General features: G+C 39.6%; 1 protein-coding gene across 4 annotated transcripts in view; it reads right to left on the bottom strand.

Annotated features, from left to right (window-relative positions):
- gbf1 (golgi brefeldin A resistant guanine nucleotide exchange factor 1) overlaps window positions 1–25,030 on the bottom strand; it is a 129,687-nt gene extending 104,657 nt beyond the window's left edge. For all 4 annotated transcript variants that reach the window (XM_074675201.1, XM_074675202.1, XM_074675204.1 and 1 more), the window contains exons 1-3: window positions 24,715–25,030; window positions 13,367–13,471; window positions 11,908–11,974 (exon numbers count right to left, since the gene is read on the bottom strand). In XM_074675201.1, coding sequence (XP_074531302.1) covers window positions 11,908–11,974; window positions 13,367–13,462 — 163 coding nt within the window. In that variant the 5' untranslated portion in view covers window positions 13,463–13,471; window positions 24,715–25,030. The remainder of the gene's footprint in view (window positions 1–11,907; window positions 11,975–13,366; window positions 13,472–24,714) is intronic.
- Between the last annotated feature and the right edge of the window lie 960 nt (window positions 25,031–25,990).

Below are 25,990 nucleotides of genomic sequence, written 5' to 3'. Positions count from 1 at the left end.
CTCCCCCCTCGCTGTATAATGGCAAGTTTTTGGTTTAATAAACATGCTTAACAAGCAAATGGTTTTGCGTTGTTCCATACTGTACCAAAAATGTACCGAACCGTGACCCTAAAACCAAGGTACATACTGTTTCATCTGATATGACTAACGATATGTGACTATAACATCATCATGCATCCCTTACTGTGCAGGAAAACCAAGTGTGCGTGCGATACAGACAAGTGTGGAGGGTCAAAGGTGAAGCTTTTAGTTTGTAAGGAACAGAAATACTGGATACTATTTCTATCTTTTTCTCCTGTTCGTTCAAATTAAGGCAAATTTGACAGCTTTAATTTAAAAACTAAATGAATGAAAAAGAGAAATTAAAGTATCTTTATAACTGGACATATAAAACCAAAATGTGGCTCATAACCTCTGAGCATGACATGATGATGAATCCTGATCGCAGCAGTAATAAAGCATGTGATGTCACAGGGTTTCAGTGCTGGGTTTCATCACTGACAGTGATTGAGGATTAAACTGCAGCTTGTGTAATCAAAGTGGAATAACAGATCTGACTGAAACCAGTCCAAATTTGTGCACAGATCTCAAAGCTTCAGTCTAAATGCTTTTATTTCATCCACCCAGCCCTCTGTCTCCTCCGCCTCCTGTCTTTCGGGGCTCAGGGGGGCTAGTTTATTTTGCCCCAATCTTACCCACTGTTCCTGTCAGCACTTCCAGATCCTCCACGGCACCCTCAACTCCGTCCATGCCTGAGCCGACCCCTCCTCCCACCCTGCAGACACCCCGGCCAGCATGATTAATAGCCCTCTGCTGGGACTCTCCATCCACTCAGCACATTGTTGAGAGCCTCTGAAACAGGACAACAGTTGCATCCCCTCTTCACACTGAGCCTAAGCCCTGCCTGTCAGTCCCCGGTTAGAGCACTGTTAACTGGCCAGATTTACAGCTACTAACTAGCACTAGGTGGCAGCCTGTCTGGGGAGGAGGGGGCAGCAATTCATCATGGCTGCTTTGATGGGGACTTTTACAACCTGTACAGTACAGGCTGGCAGATGTTTATCACCTGTATAATCCACAGTGCCGCCTTGCAATAACAGTCGATCATAACTGGACACGGATATGACAAGTATTTTCATTCTCAGGATTAATCTTTAACAGTCACACTAGGGCTGCAGCTATCAAATATTTTAGTATTCGAGTATTCTACTAAAAATCCCATCAAATAATCGAGTAATCAGATGAAATACATTTTTGTTTAGTTAAAGAGCAGTTATTTTTCAAATGATTTTTTTTCTCTTTAATAAACAGAATTTTCTGATACAGCATGTCAATAAGAGCACTTGCTTTGGTAGCTCCAAAATCTGTTAACACACTTTGATGCATTTTTTGTGCCTTGTACATCTCATCAAATGTTGCGGCGCCAAATGGCACCTGTTTCGTAGAATGACCCATTAGTCTCCAAACTCCAGAAAAGAAGCTAGATTTGTTGCTAGTTGCTATTTTGTATAAGAGGTAGCTTGAGGGGTCTGAAAACTCTCTTGATATGGCCTCAGCTCTATTTGAAATACCACTCTTTGATCTTTTTAAAAATTAAACGATTTCTCGAGGCAGAGAAAATTACTCGAGTAATTTTTGTAATCGAGTACCTCGAATCATTCAAGGAATCGTTTCAGCTCTAAGTCACACTTCAGCTAGAATTAGAAACTATTTTAAAATACTTCTATTAGTTATTGGTACTGAACACTTGTTCTTTTATACTTCACTCCACTCACCATGATCATCACCATTGTGAAAAAAAAGTCAAAGTTAACTTTCAAAGGTGAATTATAACACCTTGTAAAGTGACCTAAAAGTTCAGGGGAAATCTCCACGATGTAAGTCAGTCAGGAATGAGAGAGAGAGCAAATCAAACTGATTTAAAACTGAATATATGTTCAAAATCCATAAATATGTTAATAAAACAAATATCTTCTTTTACTGTGTATAAGCACCATGATGAAGACATATTTCTTAACTCAAACTAGAGTTTTTCAATGGTTTTAGATTAGGATTTTGAATTAAAGGAGTCATATGTAGATGAAACAGGGAGAGAAAATATGGGCTGAGGTTAGTGTCACTCAAGACTGAATTTCAAATATTATATTTATTATATTGAATTTAAAAAAGGATGATCTGAAATTGATGGGGTTTTTTTTGTTTTGTTTTGTTTTGTTTTGTTTTGTTTTGTTTTGTTTTGTTTTGTTTTTTTATTTCCCTTAAAATTGTATTTAGTCTGTTTGAGTTCATCCCAGCACGACCATTACGTCATCCACGTCCTTGATGAAGGATAATCAAGCACAGAAATCCTTCTCAAGTTTGCGAATCCTGTTCACCTGGCTGGTACGCTCTAACATCAGAGATGTGTATGTGATTCTGAGCTGCAAGCAAACCTAATTATTCAGTCCCTGGTCTTCGGGTGGAACAATTTAAAAATCATGGAGTAGTTTTTGATTCCAATCTAAATTTTAAGCAACATGTAAAGAAAATATTACATATAATCAAATTTCATTTGTCAAACTTTAAGCAAGACCTTTTCTGACCACAGAATCAGCTAAGGCTTATATGCATGCCATGATATTTAGTCATATTACTTACTGTTATACCACATGGTCTTACACTTCAAAGACCATTTTGAAGCCACTTAAGTCCCTCTTCAAGAGAACACTGAAAACTATGGACAAAAAGCCTGAACAATATCATTACTGTAACATCCTAAGTAAGTATAACATTTTGGATTTCGATAGTTATCAAATATTTATGGATGCTTGCCTTATTATTAAAGTTTTAAATGGACCTGCTCCTCCTCCCTTAAGGGATTTTATAGGTAAAAAAAACTAGTGATGGAGTTAATACCAGAGCATTGACCAGAGGAGACTGTAACATACAACGGCGTAGGACTAAATTTGGCCAAATGGTGGGGTCAATCAGAGGCTCACTAACTTGGAACACACTGCCAGCCAATGTCAGGAACTGTGGCACCTACTCAGCCTTTAAAACAGCTCTGAAATGTTGGTTAAAAACCAACCAAAAATGCTCACACTAAACCATCCTTATTCTGTTTTTTTTTTTAAATATTTTGGGGACTCTCAAACTTTTTGAGAATGATTTCATGTGTTATTGTAACTACATGTTGTTAATGTAATGTCTGTGTGAATGTTCTGTTTCTCTTGTGTGTGTCCATGTTAACTGTCCTTACCTGCCTTAGGGCTGCAGATGTAAACTAGCTATTGTGCTAACTCCAGCATATTTACATTGAAGCTTTTGCTGATATGTTGATTAATATGCAATGTCCTAATTTAAATAAATAAATAATAAAAAAGAAATCATGGAAATGGCGTGAGCTCAGCTCGCTCTGTGCAGGTTAGGAGCACAGACATAGACTGTAAAAAATGTTTTTGTAGGATTTCTGTGATGCAGACAAAGATGAAATAATGAACGTGCCACACTAAAATTAATCTGAGTTGTACATTTTTGAATTTACGAAATATTGAGAATTAAATTATTAACAAGGTAAAAGACAACTTCAAAGCAAATAATTCAGTTCCAAAACATTAAATTCAATCTCAGATCATGCTTTACAAATTCACTATAATAATTCTAATAATTCAGTTTCTAGCTGCACAGTCCACAGAAAAGATTTACCAACAACAAAAGTTTAAGTATTAGTTTGTTTACCTATAAACACACAGACCTTAAGATATTCATCCATTTCTGCTGTGGCTAAGTTAAAAGACTGATGAAATTTTGCAAAAAACTCCCCCAGAGTCTTCTGGCCTTATCATAACAATAAGATTGACAGCAGCACGAGGAACCTAACCTGTGATCTCCTGCTTAAAGCCACAGGACGCCAAGCGCCACGTGGCAGACATGTAAAGAATTGCCATGAGGCAGATTCTCCTTGCTCAGAATGCCTTCATGAGTAAACATATTTGCATAAGTGGCTTAGCGACATGAATTATGGCGTCTCTTCCTTGGCATTTCCCAGCTGCCTTCTACCGATTCAATTGGGAGTGATATATGTGAGAAGATCAGGTGGCAAGGAGGAGGACCGGGGGAGGGGGGTGAAAGGGGGTTAAAAGGCCGCAACAAGTTCCCAAGTGTTTGGGCTGTGACCCCTGGGAGGCCCCACAGTGCAAGCCTGACCACAGCTGGGTACCGAGGCGACACACACTCGGGCTTGACCTTGAAATCAGACTGCGAGGGGTGGCATGTGTGCATTCTTTCTAGATGACTGACACGACAGTAAACTGTGGTGAGTTAGTGAGGGTTGCATTAACACTCAGATGAGGCTGCGCAAAACAGAGCAAAATATACACACAGAGAGTAAGCAGGACAGTTTCATACTTCTTATGATGACATGTGCCTCTAGCATCATTCATCGTTTCCATCATTCCATTCATTCGAGTCCATCACATTACTTAGTCTTCTTCTGTTTGCGGCAGGGATGGGCAATGATTGGAAAAGTCATTAACATTAAAAAAATCAAAAGGTTTGTGCAATGATGGCTTTGTCTTGTCTGCACCAGGTTGCAGTTTTTTGCCAGATGACCAGTGACCAAAAAGTTAATTGAGCATGACAGGAAGTTATGCACAGGAACCACCTAAAAATGCCCAGTGACTTTCAAAATAAAACAAACTGTGTCCAAACCAGATCGTATTTAATGTGATTATAACAATGAATATCAAATAGCACTTTGGCTTGAAATGCCCATGGATAGTTTGCTGTTCATGCTCGATTCACTGTAAATAAAGAGTTACAAAAGGGCCTGCGCCTAAACAGCGGAATCGCTTTCTCTGTAACTTTCACTTTCAGTTTGTCCCGTGACGAGGAGCAGTGACCCTTAGGCAGAGTCCTGCACTGGGTCAGGTACCCCCAAAAACAGCTGCTTTGCGGGTGGTTTTTAAAAACTTTTTTTTTTTCCCGGGTTCGGATCTGGGTGGAAAAAATAACATGCGGGTCGGGTCGCGGGTTTTAGTTTGACACATCAAAATGAATATAAAATAATAATAAATACAATAAATAAAAACGTAAGTTGTAAGCTGATTGTAAGGCTGTGTGACCAAATAGATTCTGGCTTCAAATCCGCAACATGGTGGAAGGCTGAGCCACGCTATCCAGTTCTTATAATACATCCATGGTTGTGACATGATCACGTTGCGTCGCTTAAGTCTGGACAGACAGTAAGTCTACTATTACACACGTAAGGTCCTTTTAAGAGATTAAAAGTTTAAAAGCATTAAACGTAAAAAACTAGTGATTTTACAGTTGTATGTGAGAAGATCACAGAGGGTTGATGATGGAGCTGAAGTCAGGCTTTTGTTGGAAGAGTTGCTTCATTCAGGTGCGTTGTTTACTCACTGGCATCTGAACTATGGCGATATACTGTTCAATTTTCAGACAATATGACCCAAAATGATTACTTTAAATAAGGTTAAGGGTCGGGCTGCGGGTCGTGTTTCAACGGGTCGGATCGGGTTGCGGTACTAATCGGGCTGATGCGCAGGGTTTGCGGTTTGGGTGCGGGTTTGTACGTCCCCGGGTCGAGGCGGGGCGGATCTTGAAAATTGGACCCTTGCAGGACTCTGCCCTCAGGTGTGGTGTGAGTGGAAAGAGAGAGCTGTGGGGATGCTGGTGATTGGGGATGCACCAATCCAATCCTGGTATCAGGAATCAGGAATCAGGTATCAGGTATCTGGAATCAGCGCCAATTCAGCCCCTCAAAGCTGGATCGGGTCAAGGTGGGAAAAGATCAGTACGAACTTGACACTGATGCTAAATTGTGATTTAGTCTACAAGGTAAAAAATTTTACAATCAGATAGTTATTTATGTAAATTCCGAAGCCTTTTTTAACCAAACTGCTGTCAAACATTTAAACACTTATAGTTTAAATAAATATTAATTCAGTGATTGCATATGTACTCATTTTTGTCTTTTACTCAAAACATTACTAGTCTTATCCCACAGCAGAGCACGTAGGTTATTATTTAACACTGGTATCAGATCAGGATCAGTATCAGTTGTCAGCGACCTTTTTTAAATTATAAACTAAGAGAGAATGATCATAAATGTTAATGTTCATGTTTATTTATGTCCAAACTTTAGGTTCATCCTTTAAAATATTTTTCCGATGATTGATTGCTGTGTTTTTTCCTTCACTAAACCTCTAAAATCCAATTCTGTCTTTGTGTTATTCTTCATTTTAAACTGTTTTACTAGCATATAAAATGCAGCTAATTGGAAATAACTCCAGATATTGAACGTTCAAAGTACTCCAGAAAAAAATGGACCAAAGCACTGACTCACAGGACGTTTTTTGACCGTTTTATGGTCAAAATGCACATAAAGGTCCAGGCAAGCATTTTGAGGCTCCGGTATTAAAGGGTTAACAATGTTTCTTTGTTGAACAGAGGTGGATCGATAATTTCTGATCTAATCAAGGAAGCCAGGAAATCTGAATCTAAATAAAACATGTTGTTGGCTGCTTTTGCCTGTAGATATCAGTTATTAGAGAGAAACACATCCTCCTAAGATGACTGCTGACATCACAATTGACTGTGCTCCACCTGGTTTTGCTCTCCATACAGACTGTTTTCCACTGCAGACACCAAAGCCAGAAACAGAAATCACAAACAGGTCAGACAAATGCAATACAATGTGCATCCAACGAATGTTGCATATTTGTGAGTGATTAAAATGTGATTTTTGTCATTACACTTCAGTTCCAGAGTAAATTAGCTCTGAATTCGTTGTCTTGAGAGAAACAGGATAATTATTTTTAAAGGTCAGCTGGAGAGCAATCACATCACCCTCTACAACGTTCATTCTACAAATCCACCGCCATGCCCCCCTGATATGTTCTTCTGGTGCTGTGCTGGTGATTCGAGTCAATTAGAGGTGTGCTTGTGAATTTCGTTAGTGTTTGAAAGGAGAGGAGAAAGCTGTCAGTCAAAAGGCCACACTGGCTTTGTATCTAGGGGGCTGCGAGGGGCTCTAAACCTGTATTTGTATGAATAAAAATGAAGGGATTTAGGAGCAGGCTGTTTCTTCTGCAGACTTGTCAAAAATCTGACCTTCGCTGTTGCAGAGGGGGTTGCTGGGAAAGGAAGGGTGGATGGAGAGAATTGAAGATTTGAGAAGCTGAGGCTCAGTGACTTTTGCATAAAAAAGGTGCGAGTGGAAAAAAAAATGTGCGCAGGAAGAGAGGAAATAAAATGTATGTAGGAATCAAAGGCTGCTCTCTGTGCTCTTGTACTCTCTGAGGTATAGAAGGAATAAGATAAATCCACAGAATTATTCAACGAGAGATTGAGACAGATTTGTGCGTGTGATGGCTATCCTATATAGAAGAGACCCCCTGTCAATCAGCTAAGAGACAAAGACTCAATCCAAAGCTCGGTCCAACCCTTCAGAGTACAATAATACTTTCAGTAGATTCTTTTCTTTATGCGCTTTGATGGAGTCACTACAAAGAAAGGTAAGTCTGATATCAGAGCCACTTTGTCCCTGTCAGTGGGATCTTTTTAATTGAGCTGTAGCATCGAGACGAGACACCACAGCTCACTTCAAGCTCACTGCAAAGGCTGAACTACCACTGATGGAGTCATACATCATAAAAACTTGATAATAAGGGCGACAAGTGTTGACAAAATTATCATGTATTGATACTCATTCAAATACATGGCCAGCACAAACGGACCAAAACTAGAAGCTGGCACAAATGGCTCAACGTGTTTTTGTGATATCTTTGAATAGAGTTTAATAAGTTGATAATGCTTAAGACAAAGGAGTTCAGAGCTTAAGTTATCCACATTTTCCTGATTCTCAAAGGATGTTATGAGCAGATGGAAGCCTTCATTGCGTATCAAGACTGAACCTATGAAATATGGAGGTATCAACTGATGTCCCCCATTTGTTTCTGAGGCAGAGTACTAAATTTTATCATTAACTGGGGTGAAGGGTGGGGGGCATATTGGAAAGGGTGAACTTAAACTAGCTTTGTTAAATTTAGGATGAGGTAAGGAAGAGGGCTTCAGCCTCTTTGCAGAAACTAGAGATGCACCAGTCAAGGCTTTGGGTATCGACCGACACAGATACAGATCCAATACCAGTGTTAAATAATAACCTGCAAGTCCCAATGTGGGATAATACTTACGACAGTGTATTAGGGCCACTAAAGAAATGAAATAAATAAATGAATTTTCAAGAAAAAAACTCAAAATTTTTGAGTTTCTAAAGTCGTAAATTTGCGACTTGAGAAACTCGAAAATTTTGATTTTTTTTTTTCTTGAAAGAACAGAAGTCAGCAACAGTAGTCAGCAACAGTAGGTATGAGGAAAAACTGACCCATTTATTACTAACCAATGGGTAACAAAAACTGCTTATATTGGAGATTTTAGATGCATTCCGATATGATACCAATATTTGTTTTTTTGCTGATATCGCACCTATATCCGATATCAATATCAGACAGGGACACCACTACTTGAAACCTGAGCATAAGATGTACACAATCTCCTGAAACCTGAGGGTTTTCTGAAAAAAAAAAAAAAACTGAGTTGTTGGTTTCACTAAGGATTTTTTGTCTCAGCCTCTGGAGCACATATAAACATGAAATGAAAACCATTTGAAAGTGCTGAACTTGGGCTTTTATGGAAATCCTTGCTGATGTGTCCAGAGATCCCCCAACATTTCAGCCCTTAGAAGCCAGTAGCATGCTTATGCTAACCTGTGCTAAGCCTTCTGAGCGCTAAGGAGAGGAAGGAGACTACAACGTGCTGCTGCTGCAGTGTAAATGTACGAAGGTAAGATCTATCTCCAACAAGATGGACAAGCTAGCCGTGCTAACCCAGCACCAGAGAGAATACAGAAAGGCAGAGTAGCATCATGCTATTCACAGCCATGGCTAATGCAGCTAACACCAGACACCAACGCCACATTGGAAGAACTTCACCTGCTGTGAGCAGACAGGATCCAGGAGACAGATACTGAACAGACTTCTATTTATATATTAGAATATATATTATATATTTATATATTAGAATTTTGCACTATGAACTTTCTTGTATTGCTGCTGTAACTCTGAATTTCCATTCAGGGATTAGTGAAGTACATTCTATTCCTTTTATTAGTCACACGTCTTTAGATGATGAGACCGCCTGAAATGACCTATACATCCCATCAGATTGCATCCAGGGATAAACACATACGTGGCTTCTGGCCTTAAAGATATGTACACATAAATGTTGTTTACGGCGCCTGAGGTTTTTGGAGCCGCAAGTGAAATCTTGAAGAAGTTCAGTAAAGGCTTCAAACATGAACTTTTCTTCATAGAAACAAATAATGTCTTAAATTTTAGCTCAGCACACCTCACTTCTTTCCAAATCAGCTCACATAAAGTCAGATGCCGGCCACAGAGCTGTGGAAAGCACTCAGATTATATGGGTCTAATGAGGTTAGGGATGGAGCATTAGAAACCGGCTCTATCCAAAGACTGAGCAAGGTGGAGATGTGGCATCAGCATATGGTCCATCATAGGCCCAGCGTCTCCAACTGAGCTCTCATTGTTCAGGAGCAGAGGGAGGACCACATTTTCCAGGAGCCCAGGAGGTTTTTTTTTCTTTCACAGAAAGGAGACAACACTTCCTTTCCCAGAGCAATTTTTCTCTCTGCTTGACAAGACTCCCTGCTATATTTACCCAACTAAAACTGCAGATGATATACTTCCAGCTGCATTACTCTCCAGCTCTAAGGCACATGGTCCTGTCAATCACGGCCAGCAGAACAGAACCACCGGAGCAGTGAAACTCTGAGCCAGTCAGAGTGCAACAGGGAAAGATGGAAAGAAAGAAAACAAGAGAACAGAGAGGGAGAGGGGGCCAAGAAACCTAATTCATATCTCCTCGCTGGTTGGCTTTTGTTGTTAGAGCGAGCGGAGATACACACCAGAGTCAATGGAATTACTGGGCTTTCATTAAGCAGACAGCTGGGCTGCTGCAAAGCCTCCGAGCAGCAGCGAAGAGCCCACCCGCAAGATCTCCCAACAAAATATTGCTGTATGAGACAAAAGCTACCTATTAGAGATCTACTAGGTTGTTACTCTGCTTCCAAAACAAAACAAAACAAATTGATCAATCTGTCAAGCACAGATTTCAACCTCACTGCGGTTATTTGATCTCCATTTTGTCTCTCATCGGGGCCTGGATGGAACATGTGAGAGGCTGGGTGCACGGAGAGTTGGGCTCATAGAAATTCATCACTTCATGCGAGTTTTCTAAAAGTATTTCAGTTTTTACCTGTGATTAGCACTCTGGTGGAAAACATTGATAAGGTTCATACAAGAAGGAGAGGAACTCAGCTTATTGTTGATTTGGGAGCTGAAGGCAAAGGGTTTACAGGGAGAGGGAAAAGGAAAGAGGGGGGTTAACCAGTGTGGTGGATTCCTCCACAGCCAGCAGCGCCTGTCCATCTCACTGTGGCAGAGGCATTCCCCTGAGGGAGGCAGCAGCAGTGGGGGCTCAGGCTGTGGAGCTCCATGTGTTGCATCTTTCCCATTGCTGATGGCTTGTACGAGCGGAGCTGTAAGGCAGAGGGAGCTGCCAGGACTCTCATTGCAAAGGCATGACAACATGCAGGATTGTCCTAAGAGCCAGCTTGGGCTTCTCCCAGAAAGGGGGTGGGGGGGGGGGGGGGGGGGGCTGAGACCTCTGCTGCATTAACACACACTTAGACTTACAAATGATCAATCACCACCAACAGTGCTACAAGATTGTCTAAAGGCCATGATCATTATATTACCTCTGGCTTTAAGCTCAGGAGGCCTGCGTTCTCAACTGATTTTCCTTCTGTAGCATGGAGCAGAGCAACAGAACAAAAGACGAGGAGGAAGACACTCTCACAATGATAATCCTCTGTCATAATTTAACAAATGTTTGTTTTAACTGCACTGAAAGAAAGTTCATGGGCAAGCTGAGTGAAGCAGCACAACTTTGACTCTTCATCTTGAAAAAAGCACGATTCATTTTAATACAGTCCCTTTTGTTGTAACAAGAAAGACTCAAACAAACTGGTTCAACAGTCATTACTCAAAGGTCAGTAGCAACAGTTACATGAGGAGTTTTTCGTCTTTCTGAGTGGAATCTTTCCGAACGACTTTTCCAAAAACAATAGTATAGATGGAAAGGAATATTCCAATCTCTGGTCTACATGCGAAGCTGTAATCAAACAGAATAATCAATGGGGCATTCGCAGAAAAACGTAAACATCACGAGATTTATCAAAGCTGAAGGACGACAGTTTGTTTATCACGGTGTTGCAATACCCCGTATTGCGAGTTTGTCGTCCGTCCAGTCTTGATATTATGTTCATTTCTTTCAAAAGTTGAATCAAAAACAAACTTTCCGCAGCAGTCCAGTGCTGACTGCTCGCCACCATTTTTAAAGTTGAGGAATGTCTTAAGTTGCGTCTTATGTCATATCTGAGCATGCGCTGAAAGAACACACTCTGACAGCTTTCCATTTGAGTGGATACATGATACCTCAATGAGTTTGGGGAAAGGAATATTCCACCCCTGTGAAACCGATTAAATGTCCATTCAGATTGGCACTTTTCTTTCAAAATGAGGTGTATACAAAAGTTAAATTCTTTCCGTTTCAGCAAATAAACCGAATGCAAGCGGAATATTTGGGTCCATGTATGTTGTATGTTGTAGAAATCCCTGAATCTGTCTGTAAACTGATCAAAACACCTTAAAAAAAATAGCATGAGGTCTTCATGACATAATGAGGTCATCATATGAGGATCTTCTAACTGGTTCGTGACACGTTGTAATGGGCTCAAACAACCTGCACCCCCTCAGCCCAACGTACCTTTAATGTTGTTGAGTATGTCTTTGAGTTGGCCAAAGCTGTTCAGTAATGGGTCCTGTTCTTCATCCTGGACAAGGAAAAGAAAATGATCAGAGGACGTGTTTGGAGCACCATTCCCTAAACAGAATGCTGTAAAATGTTTTTTTGATTGAAAATGATCCAAATGTAGTACTATAGAATGATTTTTGTTTTCTGAAGATTTTTCTCTGTCTTCACTCTGAGTGTATCTGCACCTTTTGCTTGTTTAAACCACAGACAGTGTGAATCTTGGGAGTAGTCTTAAGTTCAGTGGAGGACACAGAAGCGCACGGTGTTCCTGTACATTTGTGTCCTTATGTTTTTGTGAAGCTCCAGCAGACAGAAGAGCAGCAGCAGACAGAGACTGCAGCCACACGAAGAATGTAGTTTACCAGTGGTTTATTGGTAACCTGACTAATTTGGTAGAGATACACACCTCTGGTGTGACCAGTAGACCCCGGATATTTGTCATTAAAAGAAAACTCTGCCTGCATTTAGCACTTTCATTATGAGGTCCATTTTAAATTCTGTATTCTTCTATTTTTTTAATTCAATTTTAAATATTTTTATTGATATTGCGCTTTATTTTTTTTTTTAAATGAATCTGAATTTCAATGCTGCACTTCATAGTAAGGCTTAACGATTTGGGAAAACAAACAAATTGCTTTCTTTATTTTTTGAACGCACCCAGACAACTTTTCATTTGAGTGGATACATGATACCTCAATCGGTTTGGGGAAAGGAATATTCCACCCCTGTGAAACTGATTAAATGTCCATTCAGATTGGCACTTTTCTTTCAGAATGAGGTGTATACAAAGGTTAAATTCTTTCCGTTTGAGCAAGCACAATATTTAGGCCCATGTATACGTGGCCATTGTGAAATTTCCCTGACCCTCAGTTGTCAGAGTAACAAACCATACAGAATAAAGTGAACACAGGGTTTGGCTCACTCTACGGTATGGATCTCTGTAACTCACAGGGTGTTTACCAAAAAAATAGACTTTTGCTGGTTTATAAGAACAAGTACAAGTTACCATATTCTCTCCAGGTCTGTTGTTATTTTTTTTTTTTATTTAAGCTTTTGCAGTTTGGAAATTTAATTCGATTACTATGCAATGTTTGTTTTAATTTGATTAATTGTTCAGCCATACTTCAGAGAAATTGTTAAAGTCAAACAAAATTAATATTGTGTTGCTTTTGTTTCCTGTTGCTGTACCGACCAAAAAACTTTAAATCAAGTCCTGAACTGTGACACAATGTTTGTGTGCTGTTGCAAGCCACATAGAACACCAGTACCAACAGTATAAGAGCATGACAGATTTTATTAGCCTTTTAATTGACTTACCCACAAGTTGTCTACCCTAAATCTCACCCATATTTGAAATTAAGTCTGTTAATAAAAAGGAAAAAAAGAGTTTTTATAATTTTATATAACTCACCAGAGGTGTGTGGGTGTTCCATCTGGAGTTCCTCTTGATGGCTCCAACAACAGTGCTTATTTCACCCTGCACGATGTAAATATTCTTGTCCACCATGCTGCCAGGCTGTGAAATAAACAGAAGAGATGACTTTTGAGAAATTTGAGACATTTTTTTTAATATACCATATATATAAATTTTATGTATATTGGTGTTTTAAGTCCTCAAATTTAACTACTTTGCTTAAAGCCACAGTAGCATGATAACATGGCTGTACTTCAATCATTTATTACAGCTAAAATATTGTTAAAGAGGGGGTTTTGTGCTTCCACAAAATATTAAGTAACAAAATATAAAGTAACAATGCCGTCAAACCTCTGCATATTGATGTTTTGCAGAAATCCCTGATTCTGTCTGTAAACTGATAAAAACACCCAGTTCTATAAACAGCACAAGATCTTCACAGGACTAATGATGAGGTCATCATATGAGGATTTCCTCACTAATTCATGATCCCATCCAGGGGTGGGCCTCAAACACCAAGGTCTGCCCACAGACCTCCACAGGGCTGGCCAATCAGAGGAAAGGGGAGAGAAAGGGCAGCCAAAACGAAGGTGAAATAAGAGTTTCCCATAACACCAGTGAGAGAAAAACAGGGATTTGATTGAGTTTAAATCTTGTAAAACTACTACAGGGGCCTGGGAGGGACAGAATAAAGACTTAAAAAGCTCAACACCCTCTCTTTAAAGGCTGGCCCCTACACTAAACCAACAAGTTTCATGTGTTCAGTTTTATGAGATATGTTTTTCAGCGTCTCTTTGTTGCTCTTCCTCTACATGACTGATTCGCTTCCTGCTGTTAGAACGCAAACATTAAAAACGTCCTGCTCTCTACATGCCAGTGTGCCCAGGTGAATTCTGATCTCAGTCAGCGTGGTGACGACACTTTGTCCTTCTGCTGTCTCCTCAGCTCGTCTGTCAGTGGTGCTGACAGGACGGCTGTGACACCAACGCTGTGACAGAGGTCACAGTCGGTTTGGATGAAATGGCTTGATGCTCCACAGGCATTTACACGCCTTTGATACCTCATGGTGTGAATTTTAGGTAAAACAACTCGGCACACCATGAGACTCAAAGGAAAAACCTTTGTGACAGACTACATCTGTGAGGCACAGATTCTCAGGAAGTTCATTTTATTTGAAGCAGTTTGATTCATTATCTGGCAAACATCATGGTTGTGCTGAGGCTGTCGTGGCTTTGTGGTTAAAGATGCAAATGGAGTAAAAAAAAACTGTCAGAGCTTCTCATCACAGTATGAGGTCCAATATTTATCAAATGGGAGTACAGGAACACCTGTCCATAGAAAAATACTCAAACATTGAAACGTCCTCACCTGGATGTGTGACAGGAGTGTTAGAAAGAAACCAGAGGACGATAAGGAACATCTCCTGCTTCTGTCTGAGATTAATGCTGATATTAGTGCTGTCAGGCGATTAAAAAAATTAATCTAATTAATTACAGGATTTGTAATTAATTAATCTAATTAATCGCATTTTAATCTCATATCTGCTTCAGGTCCCAAAATAAAGAATTTGAATTCCAGGACATTAAAATTACATTAAAAGACATTAAAAAAACCTTTAAAGATAAGGTGGGAATATATACAACACATTTTTAGGTACCCTGAGGCATAAGGAACACATGAAAAAAGTTTTATGGTTCTATCTTTACACAATCTACACAGTCCTGCACCTAAGATAAGCTGATTTGATTTTTAGGATGGTTTTTGCTTCTGTCACATTTTTACCCGATGTGGACTCAATTTTCACTGCAATATGAACTTCTATACTTCTATGAGGTCAGGAGAACCAGGGCCAAAGGCTAAAAACTGTGAGGAACTATGTACAAAACACTTATTTCAAGTCTTGGATCAAAGAAAAGTGAAGTATTTTCAATGTTACATGCTCTAGACACAGAAACTGTTGCTCATTGGTGCAGAGCAGCCCCAAGCTGAAACATGACACCAGGAAGATGGAAGCAAATTTTCAAAGAATTCTTTAGATTTAAATACAGGACAAATATCGATCATTCAGGGCTTGTTTAATGCAGTAAAGACTGTAGAATTATCTGTTTTTTACAGAATTGAGCTAGAGCAAACGGTTGATTTCCAGCAGATTTTCAAAAACCCTGCGGGTTTGGGATCTAGATTAATCTGCGTTAATTTTTATGACACGTTAATTTGCGGTGTAATTAATTAATCTAATTAACGCGTTAAAATGACAGCCCTCGCTGATATATTTAATATGCCAGACTGAAACATTGTTTGACTCCACCAATATGTCAACATTAAGCCTGAGAGCATGCAGAAGCTTTTCTTCATTGTCTTGTTAGATAAAACATCTAACATGAAAAAGGACAATGTAGCAGGAAGTCCACATTCAGTAAAAAGGCTTAAAGCCCAACCTGAATTTTCACCTCAGTGTGAGCACAGACTCTAAGAAGTGACCTGCATATTTCCATGTGTACTCTGACAATGCCTGAAGCTAATATGGAAAACCAAACAGAAGCAAAATGACTACCTGTTCATATTTGACAAACAGTATACCTCAAAATGGCCAGATTAACCTTTTTCCTCATGTCATGAAAGCTGTGCCGGATTAAACTCTTACTTTATAAGAAGATTTATAAGCGGTGAGACAAGAGGGCTGAGGCCATCTCTTTGAATTCATGGTAAGCAGCCTCTTCTGTATAATAGGAGGGTGAAGGTTTGGTAGGTAGAAGTAGAGATTTATTGACGGAGTGACTGGCTGTTGTAGCTGTTAGATTTTTACAAGAATTGCAAAGACTACATTTTAAACCACTTGTCTGATTTAATGCTACTGAGTCTTGAGATTATATTTTCGGACATAATTTGCACAGTTAATTTGTTGTAAAGCTAAAGCTCTGTACATTTTCTAGAAACTCAACAACAGTTACAGCTGACATCCTTAAATGAATGTTGTTTTGATGTGAAAATGTGAGTGTTTAAAAAACACATCAGAGGACAAAGGAGCGGATTAAAGATATGAAATGGTAAAAAAAAGACAAAAACTGGTGCAAAAAAATAGTTCAGAATGCCGGTTCAGAAATGAATATTGATTGTGGGTCAGAATAATAAGGGTGGGACAAAGAAATGATAAACATAAGTGTTGGAATTTTTTGATATACAATTTTTAAATTTTGACTTTTTTGTTCTTTTCTTTTTTTTCGAATTTAAATCTTTCATTATAGTCTTTGTTTAAAAGCTGGGTTGGAAAAACGTACCACATTTCTCCAGCAGAAAGCAAAATGTTTTCCGTGGCCTATCTAGTTTGATGACGTCAGACCCCCTGAATAAATCCCAAAAACTGACTTATATGTGATGTGCATTTTTGGGGGGAAAATATGGCTCCTGATAAAGTCTGTAAACTTCATTATCATCATCAACACTCAACTTTTTCACCTGGTCTTGTGTTTCAGAGGCAAAATGGAAATCGCAATAATCTGAAATATTAAGGACGATGCGTAATGACTCGAATCAGGAGAAAAGCATATGTCTCCCTATGTCACCACAGTGTTGTATTTAAAAAAAAAAAGTAGGGGTGCACCAATCACAATTTTCTGGCCCATTACTGATCTTTAAAAAGCCTGACCTGCCAATACTGATTTGGGCCAATACCAATTTTTATTCTTTAATTTTTATAACTGACAACATATATCTTCAATGTTCAAATCTCATTTTATTGAAAAAATCATTGAACAATACCTGTGAAACAATAAAATCTCTATGTTTCAACTAGGGATAGGTACCGAATTAGGTACTTTTATAGGTACCGACTGAATTCTGTCAAAAGTACCGGGTACCGATTAATCTAAAACCAAAAGGTACCATGTCTAGGTACCTAAATGCACCTTTGTGACTGTGAGGGAGCGGAAGACTAGGCGATTTTCCATGCTGAACATAAACACAGCATTGTAAGGTTATATTTTGAGAAACAAGTATGTTAAATTGAAAAAAATAATAATATTTTATCATTAAACAAATAAATATTTTTTTTACCACATAAACACAAAAAAGTACAGAAAAGTGGTACCGTTGAGTACCAGTACCGATTGCAAGCTATCAGGCATTGGTACCGTATCGTTTCAAACATGAAAGGTACCCATCCCCAGTTTTAACTCAAAAAAACAACAAAGTGTCCTGAGTTTTAGGTCTCACAGCAAAAAGCAACAATGGCTGGCTGTCAGACCTTCCTGGAGGTATATAAGATCTGTTTCATATGTAAGGATGGGAATACTGATCCCTGATCACCGACCGCGATACCCCAAAATTGAGGAAATCGGCACCAATCGATCAGCCAGCCGATGGATGGTGCATGTTTTTCACCAGAGTCGGTGCATGTCTAAAAAACATCACCTTTCAACCTTAGCTGCTATTTGCACATTTCTGACATCGGTCAACAAATCTATGTTCCGCTAATGTTGTATTTAATTTCTCCTTTAAAACTAGTAGTGATGTTAATTTATAGCTGGTGTATAACTCTCACAATCCTTATTGTTGTATATTGTAACTACAGTTCTTATGTGGATATCTTATTTTATTTTATTCTTTTTTTTTGTATTTTTCTACTTACTCTTTTAATTGCTGCTGTCAACACAACAATTTCCCACTTAAGGGTCAATAAAGTCACTCTACTCTACTCTATTCTATTCTTTTCAAATCATTTCAGCCCAACAAAATAGTCTGACTATGAAAAACAATCCTGATAAATCCAGATTCTGATCCTGCCGTAAAGCTCCATGTCATGTCGTACTAACATCGCCCCCTAATAGAGAAGGTTTTCCTTGGTCAGAAGCAGAGTTTGCTGATGTTTACACAGCACATAACACTACAGAAAACTGACCACTGATCATCTGGGATCAGAGACACCTGAGGGACAGGTGAGCTTTGATTTCATCAGTCTGTGATGATGGAACAAGGAGGTTTGAGTACACTGAGGTACTGAATTTTAACAGAGATCACTGAAAGAAATACTTAACAAATAGAGCATTACTTTCACAGTTGAAATAGATATGTCAGTTAGAGCTACTGAACTTTGGTCAGTTTTAAGAAATCAAATGAATATCAACAGATTTTAGCCAGCATGTAAAGGTAAATGTCAAATGAAGCTCTTCCTCTTGTCTTTACACCACTCCAAGGGTTTTTACCTGGTCACACAACCCGGACAAGAAGCACCAACCCTCTGATTGAGAAATGCCTACCACTGAGACAGAGATAGTTTTGGTTTTATCTGAGCAATTATCAGTCATGGCTCTGAGGTGTTCTGTGCTGATACAGGTGAGAGGTGTTGGCCCTGTGATGCCTGTGAGGTCACATCAACAGTAAGGCAGCTCTAGCAGTGTACACATCCATTTTTAAAGCCACAAAAGTTCCACAAGACCAACATCCTGCTACTCCTGACACAAATTTTCCAGGTTATCAAAACCTGGGGTCATCATACAACAGCTTTGAGTTTTGCCTACCATGTTGTTCCCTTCCCTTTTAGCTGACCGCTCTACTCACACTCCCAGTCTTGATCAAGAGTGATGTGGCGGCTGTTCTGTCCTATAAACAACTGTGCAAACATTTACAGTGTGGTATACGATGTCAGTGTGAAATTTTATAGATTAAATATGTGTGAGAAGTGCCAGACTTGGGGGGATTGAATATTCCGTGCAGGATGCCCCCAAAGCCACACCGGAATCCAGGCCCTGATAACTGCGCACATTAGAGCTGTAAAACGACAAGTATTTGTATCAAAACATTGGAGCGCAGACCAAATGGGGATGCAAATCCAGTTTCACCACACTGACCACAACAGGTGCTCACCACACACATACAGCTGGACGTAGCCAATTATATAGGCTATGAAAACACTGTATAAGTCACTTTTTCCACAAATCACCTCACACATACTGAGTTTACATCTTTTTATCTGTGATGAGTTACAGCTGGGAAAATAAGTTTTGAACGCATCAACTTTTTTCTCATTACATTTATTTCCAAAGCTGCAATTAGATAATGATTATGTGGGTAAAGGCAAAGAGCTCTCTGAAGACATTCACAACCTGATTGTTGCTCAGCATCAGAATAGAACTGGTTACAGACTTATATCAAAGCACCTGAATATTCCAGTCAGCACCGTTGGGGCCATTATTTGCAGGTGGAAGATAGTGCTGCACGATTTGGGGAAAAGGTGCGATTTGCGATTAGGTGGACAATATTGCGATTGCGATTGTGCTTGCGATTTAATAAAAAAAGTTGTGTCATGATGAGTCTACAGACTTGCTTGGTTATCATGGAGAAAAATCTGAATTGCATGTGCTGACATTGCGATTGCGATTGCGATAACCTCTTTTGCGATTACGTAATTGCATGTGCTGACATTGCGATTGCGATTGCGATTGCGATTGCAATAATCGTGCAGCCCTAGTGGAAGAAGCACCACCTTACCATCAACAGGCCACGCACAGGAGCTCCTTGCAAGATTTCTGACCAGGGAGTCAGAAAGATAGTCAGAACAATACTCAACGAGCCAAGGACCACCCTGAGGCAGCAGGTACAATTGTTACAGAGAAAACAACAGGCAATGCACTCCACCGCCATGGCCTCTATGGACGCTCAGCCTGCAAGACTCCATTCCTCAAGAAAAGACATGTTGAAGCTGGTTTAAAGTTTGCTAAACAGCATCTTGACAAGCCTGTAGAATACTGGGAGAATGTTGTCTGGTCAGCTGAAACCAAAACTGAACTTTTTGGCTGTCATTCTACATACCATGTTTGGAGGAGAAATGGCACTGCACATCACCCAAAAAACACTACACCAACAGTGAAGTTTGGAGGTGGAAGCATCATGGCATGGGGTTGTTTCTCATCTCATGGTGTTGGCAAACTTCATATAAATGATGTAGCAATGAATGGAGCCATGTATGGGGAAATTCTTGATATGAATCTGCTGCTATCCACCAGGATGATGAAGATGAGACGTGGCTGGACCTTCCAGCAGGACAACGATCCAAAGCACACGGCAAAGTTGACTCTCAAATGGTTTCAAAAAAAGAAAATCAATCTGTTAGAATGGCCTAGTCAATCGCCTGACTTCAATCCAATCGAACATTTGTGGAAAGAACTAAAGAAATGGGTTCACCAGAGAATATTGCAGATTTTGGCCCATTCCTCTGCACAGAAGACAATCTGTGCAGAGGAATGGGCCAAAATCACACCTGAGCAGTGTGGGCCATTAGTTCAAACATACAAAAAGCATCTGGAAGCTGTCATTGCAAACTAAGACTTCTCCACTAAGTATAAGATGAGTCTCACTTAGCGTGTTCAATACTTTTTTTCTGTGTTATCGTACTAAATTCCACATAATCATTATTTATGGACCTGAACGTTGTGATTTCTTTTCATGTGTGGATTATTTGAGTTAATACCGATGTCTGGAAGAAATTTTGTTTGAATTGCATCTTTGGAAGTAATTGTGATGAAAAAAAGTTGACACATTCAACACTTATTTTCCCCACTGTAAGAGCAGTGAGCTCAAACAGTAACTACCTGTGACCATCAGTGAGGAGCAGGGGAGGGGGCCATGAATCAAAACTTAAATGAACCATTAGCTAGCAGTCAAGTCAAAGACTCTTGATCCCAAAAACCTAAATTTTAGCAGTGTGGCTTGTTGACATCCAGTGCAGTAAACAGTGGCACGTGGCGTTCCTGTGTATTTGTGTTCCTATGATAATGTGAGTTTCAGTTCAACCTGATGGAGCACCTGCAGGGCAGCAGGAAAAAAGAGGCTGTAGCTTCACAGGAAACAGGTACAAATTCAGTTTTTCTGGGGACAGTTCTGCAATAAAAATGAGGAGGAAAACATCTCTAGACTTTACTTATCAAACAGAAAATCTGCCCACATTTAGCAACTGGGGGGATTCACCTCAAACCCTCTATAAAATAATTTTTATCTACTTTCTTATTGTAACAGTATTTTTGCATCATTTCAAACTTTTTTTTTTAAATCTGATCAGCCCTGCATGTCTGAACTGTTGATGTTGCACTCTAGTAAAAGTTCTTAATAAAAGAACTAAAATTTCAAAATCGGCCGTCAACTTAAGAAAATTAGGCTGATAAGGAACCCAGGCAGATTTACTTGATCATGGACTCAATTTGTTAAATTAGTTAAGAAACTGACCCTCTGAAGTTAGCCAGTCCTCTCTTTGGCCTGTTGCTGCTGTCGACCATGGATCTTTTCTTCTCCCTTTGGTTTATGTTTTTTCTCTTGTTTCATGAAGTCAAATTTTTGAAGTCCACTTTTTAGTTTATCATTTTTTATCTTGCTTCATTCCTCTTCTAGAAATAGTTTCATTAATCTTGTCTTAGTCTTAGAGGGTAGAAATACAGGAATACTGGGCAGCTGTATTGTTTGCTGCAGTATTTACAAGTGTTTTTAGGTATATAATTAAATTCCAACCTTAAAGATGCTGTGAGGAGGATCTGTTTGATTAGACTGCCTCGCCACCTCCTGGACAAAAGTCTAACGCACACTGTCATAAACATGTGACTTCTAACCAGGTGTGTTTGTTTTGGAACAAATTTTCTTTGTTCAAGTCAACTTTTTACTGGATACAACGTGATGAGGTATTCATCAGTACAGTTACGTAGCACTGTTGTTTGAAAACTGAGCACGAAACAAACATTGTAAGTTTGTATCAGTAGCCGGCTATATGTAGAGCTACGAGCAGCCAGGTGCTATGATGTATCCGTAGGCTAATGTGACAACAAGCTAACTGTGAGTTTGTACAGTAATTTAGTTGGCATTCATATGTAGTGCTACTGACAGCCTGATGCTGTGAGACGTGTCCGTAATGTGTATCGTTAGTGAATCCTGGTTATGTCCTACCAGTCATCTACCAATCAGAGCTAACGTAACCTCACTCTTCATTTTATTGATAGACTCAAGTTGAACAGACCACTGCAGAATAACTGCTGACTGTGGGTTGAAATGAACATTATCACAAACAGATTAGCTCTTTTAGCCTTTAGCTTGTGCTCTATCTCTCTCCTGTTTATCTTTCTTCTGCTCTTCTGCCCTCCTTCTGTCAGACAGTTAGGCTCCAGTGTCAACCATCACTACAAAATTAATCACAGAAATCATTTTCAGCAGAGAAAAACACACATCTCTCTTCTCACCACTTAATTTTGTCAGCTGGTGTGGTGCTGTCATAGAGATTCGAACGTGCCGTAAATCAGTCTACTCTTTCTCGACCCGATCGGGAAGCTGTAGAGAGGCTACAAAGTGGCATTTCGAAATAACCTACATTGACGCTGTTAATCTCATTTTAAAGTGTGGATAATGATCTGGCATATATCTGAAGGGAGACTTTTTCAAGATCACTTAGGAACTCCTCACTGCCCCTTTAAATTATAATAACAGAAGCTTGCTGTGTCCCTTTTTTCCCATTTTTTCTTTTACAATTTAAACATCTGTGTTGTGTGCTTACATGTTGATATGTTTTTATGTCGCTCTTCTATTGCATATTGAGCTGCTGCAGACTGTGTAACAACAACATACTCAGACTCCAATCCATCACTGTATTTGATTTGGTTTACTGGAAACACAAACAGTGGAGCGGTCTTATGCAATGTTGCAACACCTTGTGTAGGGACACTCTCAACACTGTTCATTATAACAAAGTACTGATTATGACCCTGGATAATGAAAGACACTTTACTCTCAAAGGTGTAACATCAACAGCACTCGATGTTATATTTTCCTCGCAGAAGACCATGACTGTCTTGGGTATTGACGTTCACAACATGTTCCATCTGTGAATACTGGCTTCACTTTTTCAAGATGCTGGCGTGTCAGAAAAGTGTACCATGAAGCACAAGTTTGGAGAAAAAGAGTTGACAACAGACACTGGCTTGGCAATATCAAATTTACAAGGATTCAACAGAAAATGAGGAGCAGGGCCCCTGAAACAGCTTATCACCGGTTGCTTGGAGCAATTTCAAGTTAAAGACAAGTCATGCTGCTAAAAGGAATGTGCAATGACTGCATGCAACCTGTAACAACACAACTAACTACTCTAACCCACTTCACAAAGCCACAAAGTATTCGACAAGCATCAAGACAGCATCGGACCCCTTGTAGTTGTACAGCATCAAGTCAGACATCCAAAACGGAGACATATAAAGCAAGACATGCCATCCTCCTGACTTCCTGAAATTTGGAGGCTAAACTGAAATGTGATTTTCAAATTTACCACGTGAGTCAGGCATCATTATAAGCTGTACTGTTGTGTTATCTTAAAATATGGTGTAACAACAGCATCTCACTATTATATAAATTACTAACAACAGAATCTGGATAACTGTTTAAAAAAGCTGATTGGATTGAAGCACCAATTTTTTTATTACTGAAGTGTTTCAGGATGGAGCCTGCTTTAGTTATTTTAACTGTGGCTAATGTTTTGCTCCACATAGCTCATTTCATGTTTTATTTTACAATGAATCGTGTAGAAGCAGAGAGATGGAAAAAAATAAAATGATGTAATATTTTCCTCCACACTGTACCTCATACTATTTAAAAGTACTATTTTATTTTGACCTGCAAGAGGATGAGTCAAGTTGGTGTTGGCAACTATTCTAATGGTGATCATAATGATTTGATTTCGAAAAGTTGTAGGTTTTTTAATAATATTTTAAGGTAATAAATTAGATTTTGTCAGTTAACCTCGGTTGTACTCACATAATATCATGAATTGATGTGATGGTTGTTTATTTCACTAGTAGTTTATGTTAATAAAGGCCGATTTTCTGCTACCCCAGAAAATGTCTCTATTTTTCACACTCTACTGTTGGCAGGTATGCTGGCCTCGTAGTAAAACACCTGAAGTAGTAGACATAAGTCTGTGAGGTGTCTGTCAGGTGAGCTTTAAAAGCTGGATAATTAGATTAACTTGATCAGCAGCGTTTACTAGGGGAGTTGACAGGCTAGCTCTGCTCCACAGTGAGATGTTTAAAGCCTGCTGACAGTCCTCTGAGTCAAACACCCCCACAACAAGATGACAGAGGACTTGTCTTTCCTATAGAAGGCATTAAGAGTCAAAGAGGTGTTGCATAAACTAATCAATTACTGCTCACAAATCAGCTAAACACCTAGCTCAACTAGCTAGCAGGTCACCTGGCCATCAGTCTACGGTTTGTCAGTGTCTGTCCTTAAAGAAAGTCTGCTCTGACTCACTGGTTTACAGAGTTAAACTCTGGCTGACAGGGATACAAAATCATATTACGTTTAAAAGAGATAATATACATTACCTGTGTGATTGCTACTTCAAAGATGGAGTCTTGTTTCTGCTAATGCTAGCTTAGCTCGGCTAGCTAGCCGGCCAACAGTGCCCGATGAAGACCAAAGTTCAACCCACTACGACCGGATGGCTCGCTGAAAAACTCGGACATTCCACTGTGGGATAACCTTATATCGTCCAACACCGCTTCTTCACTCAGTCTTCATGAAAAAGCTCCATACGTGGGTAAATTGAACCCCTTCCTGCAGCTGTCACTCTGCTCCTGGTAAACACACTGACGTGGAAAAGCTCTGTGCTCTCAACCGAGCTTGACTATTGATTGATAGGCCGGTACACCGGTCAATTTAACCGCTATCAGGATTTGGGGTTCAAAAATTTTCGAGACACTTAAAATGTTTGACAAATTACCACCCGTAGAATATTTTACACTCTTTATATCAGTTTTTATTTCAAGAGAAAGAGAGCATTACATGTGAAACAGAATCCAAGGCGGGACTAAGAAAGCGGTAGTGCAGTTAAGGTTGGTTGCGCTGGGGTGATGACGTCAGTAGCACGGCCTGCATCACCAATGAGGAGCTCTGTCTCACTGCTCCTCTCAATCTGAGCCTGCAGGGATGAACCAATGACGAAACTGGCTGCTTGATAACAACCAAAGGCCCTGTGAGGACTTCCATTATAAAATGAAACAGTCTCACTTCAATCCGTTTTAAATTCATTTTTCAAATAAAGAAACTTAACTGCAAGGCCAAACTGTTTTGATTCTTCAGTTGTTGTTTCTTGCAACAAGTTTGACTAATTTCAGATTCACAGTACACTCTGATGTAGTCAACTCAGAGTCTAGACAGATTCTGGACCTGTAATGCCCTGTTTGCATTCACAGCAATCATTTTTCCTTGAATCAGACACTTTGTAAATCCTACTTCCTGAAAGGTATGTATTTTGGGTAGTCTGGCCTGGTCTGTTACTAGCTAAAGCCAAATATACCCCAGTATGCTATGGATATGGGTGTATTTGACCTGCTACAACCATAGACTGTATATAGAGTGGACATGGTTTAGCCATTTAGCATTGTATGGCCAAAATACCCCTATAAGAGGCGTGGCCATTGGTAGCAGTTGTGCAGCCAGAGTCTGTGCAGTGAAGACTGTGAGGGACCTGAGTGGAGCGGGGTGACAAAAACCATGATTTTTTTTTTTTTCAAGAGTCTAATCACTTCTTGACTCTACCTCCACAATCCCCGATAAAAAATACACAAGAACAGCAGCTGTCAATCAACGTTAAACGTG

This window comes from Halichoeres trimaculatus, unplaced genomic scaffold (assembly GCF_033239565.1).
Source record: "Halichoeres trimaculatus isolate MK-OKI-2021-1 unplaced genomic scaffold, fHalTri1.1 fHalTri1_scaffold_8, whole genome shotgun sequence".
In the NCBI taxonomy this organism is placed as follows: domain Eukaryota; kingdom Metazoa; phylum Chordata; class Actinopteri; order Labriformes; family Labridae; genus Halichoeres; species Halichoeres trimaculatus.
This window is presented reverse-complemented; position numbering and strand designations above follow the sequence as displayed.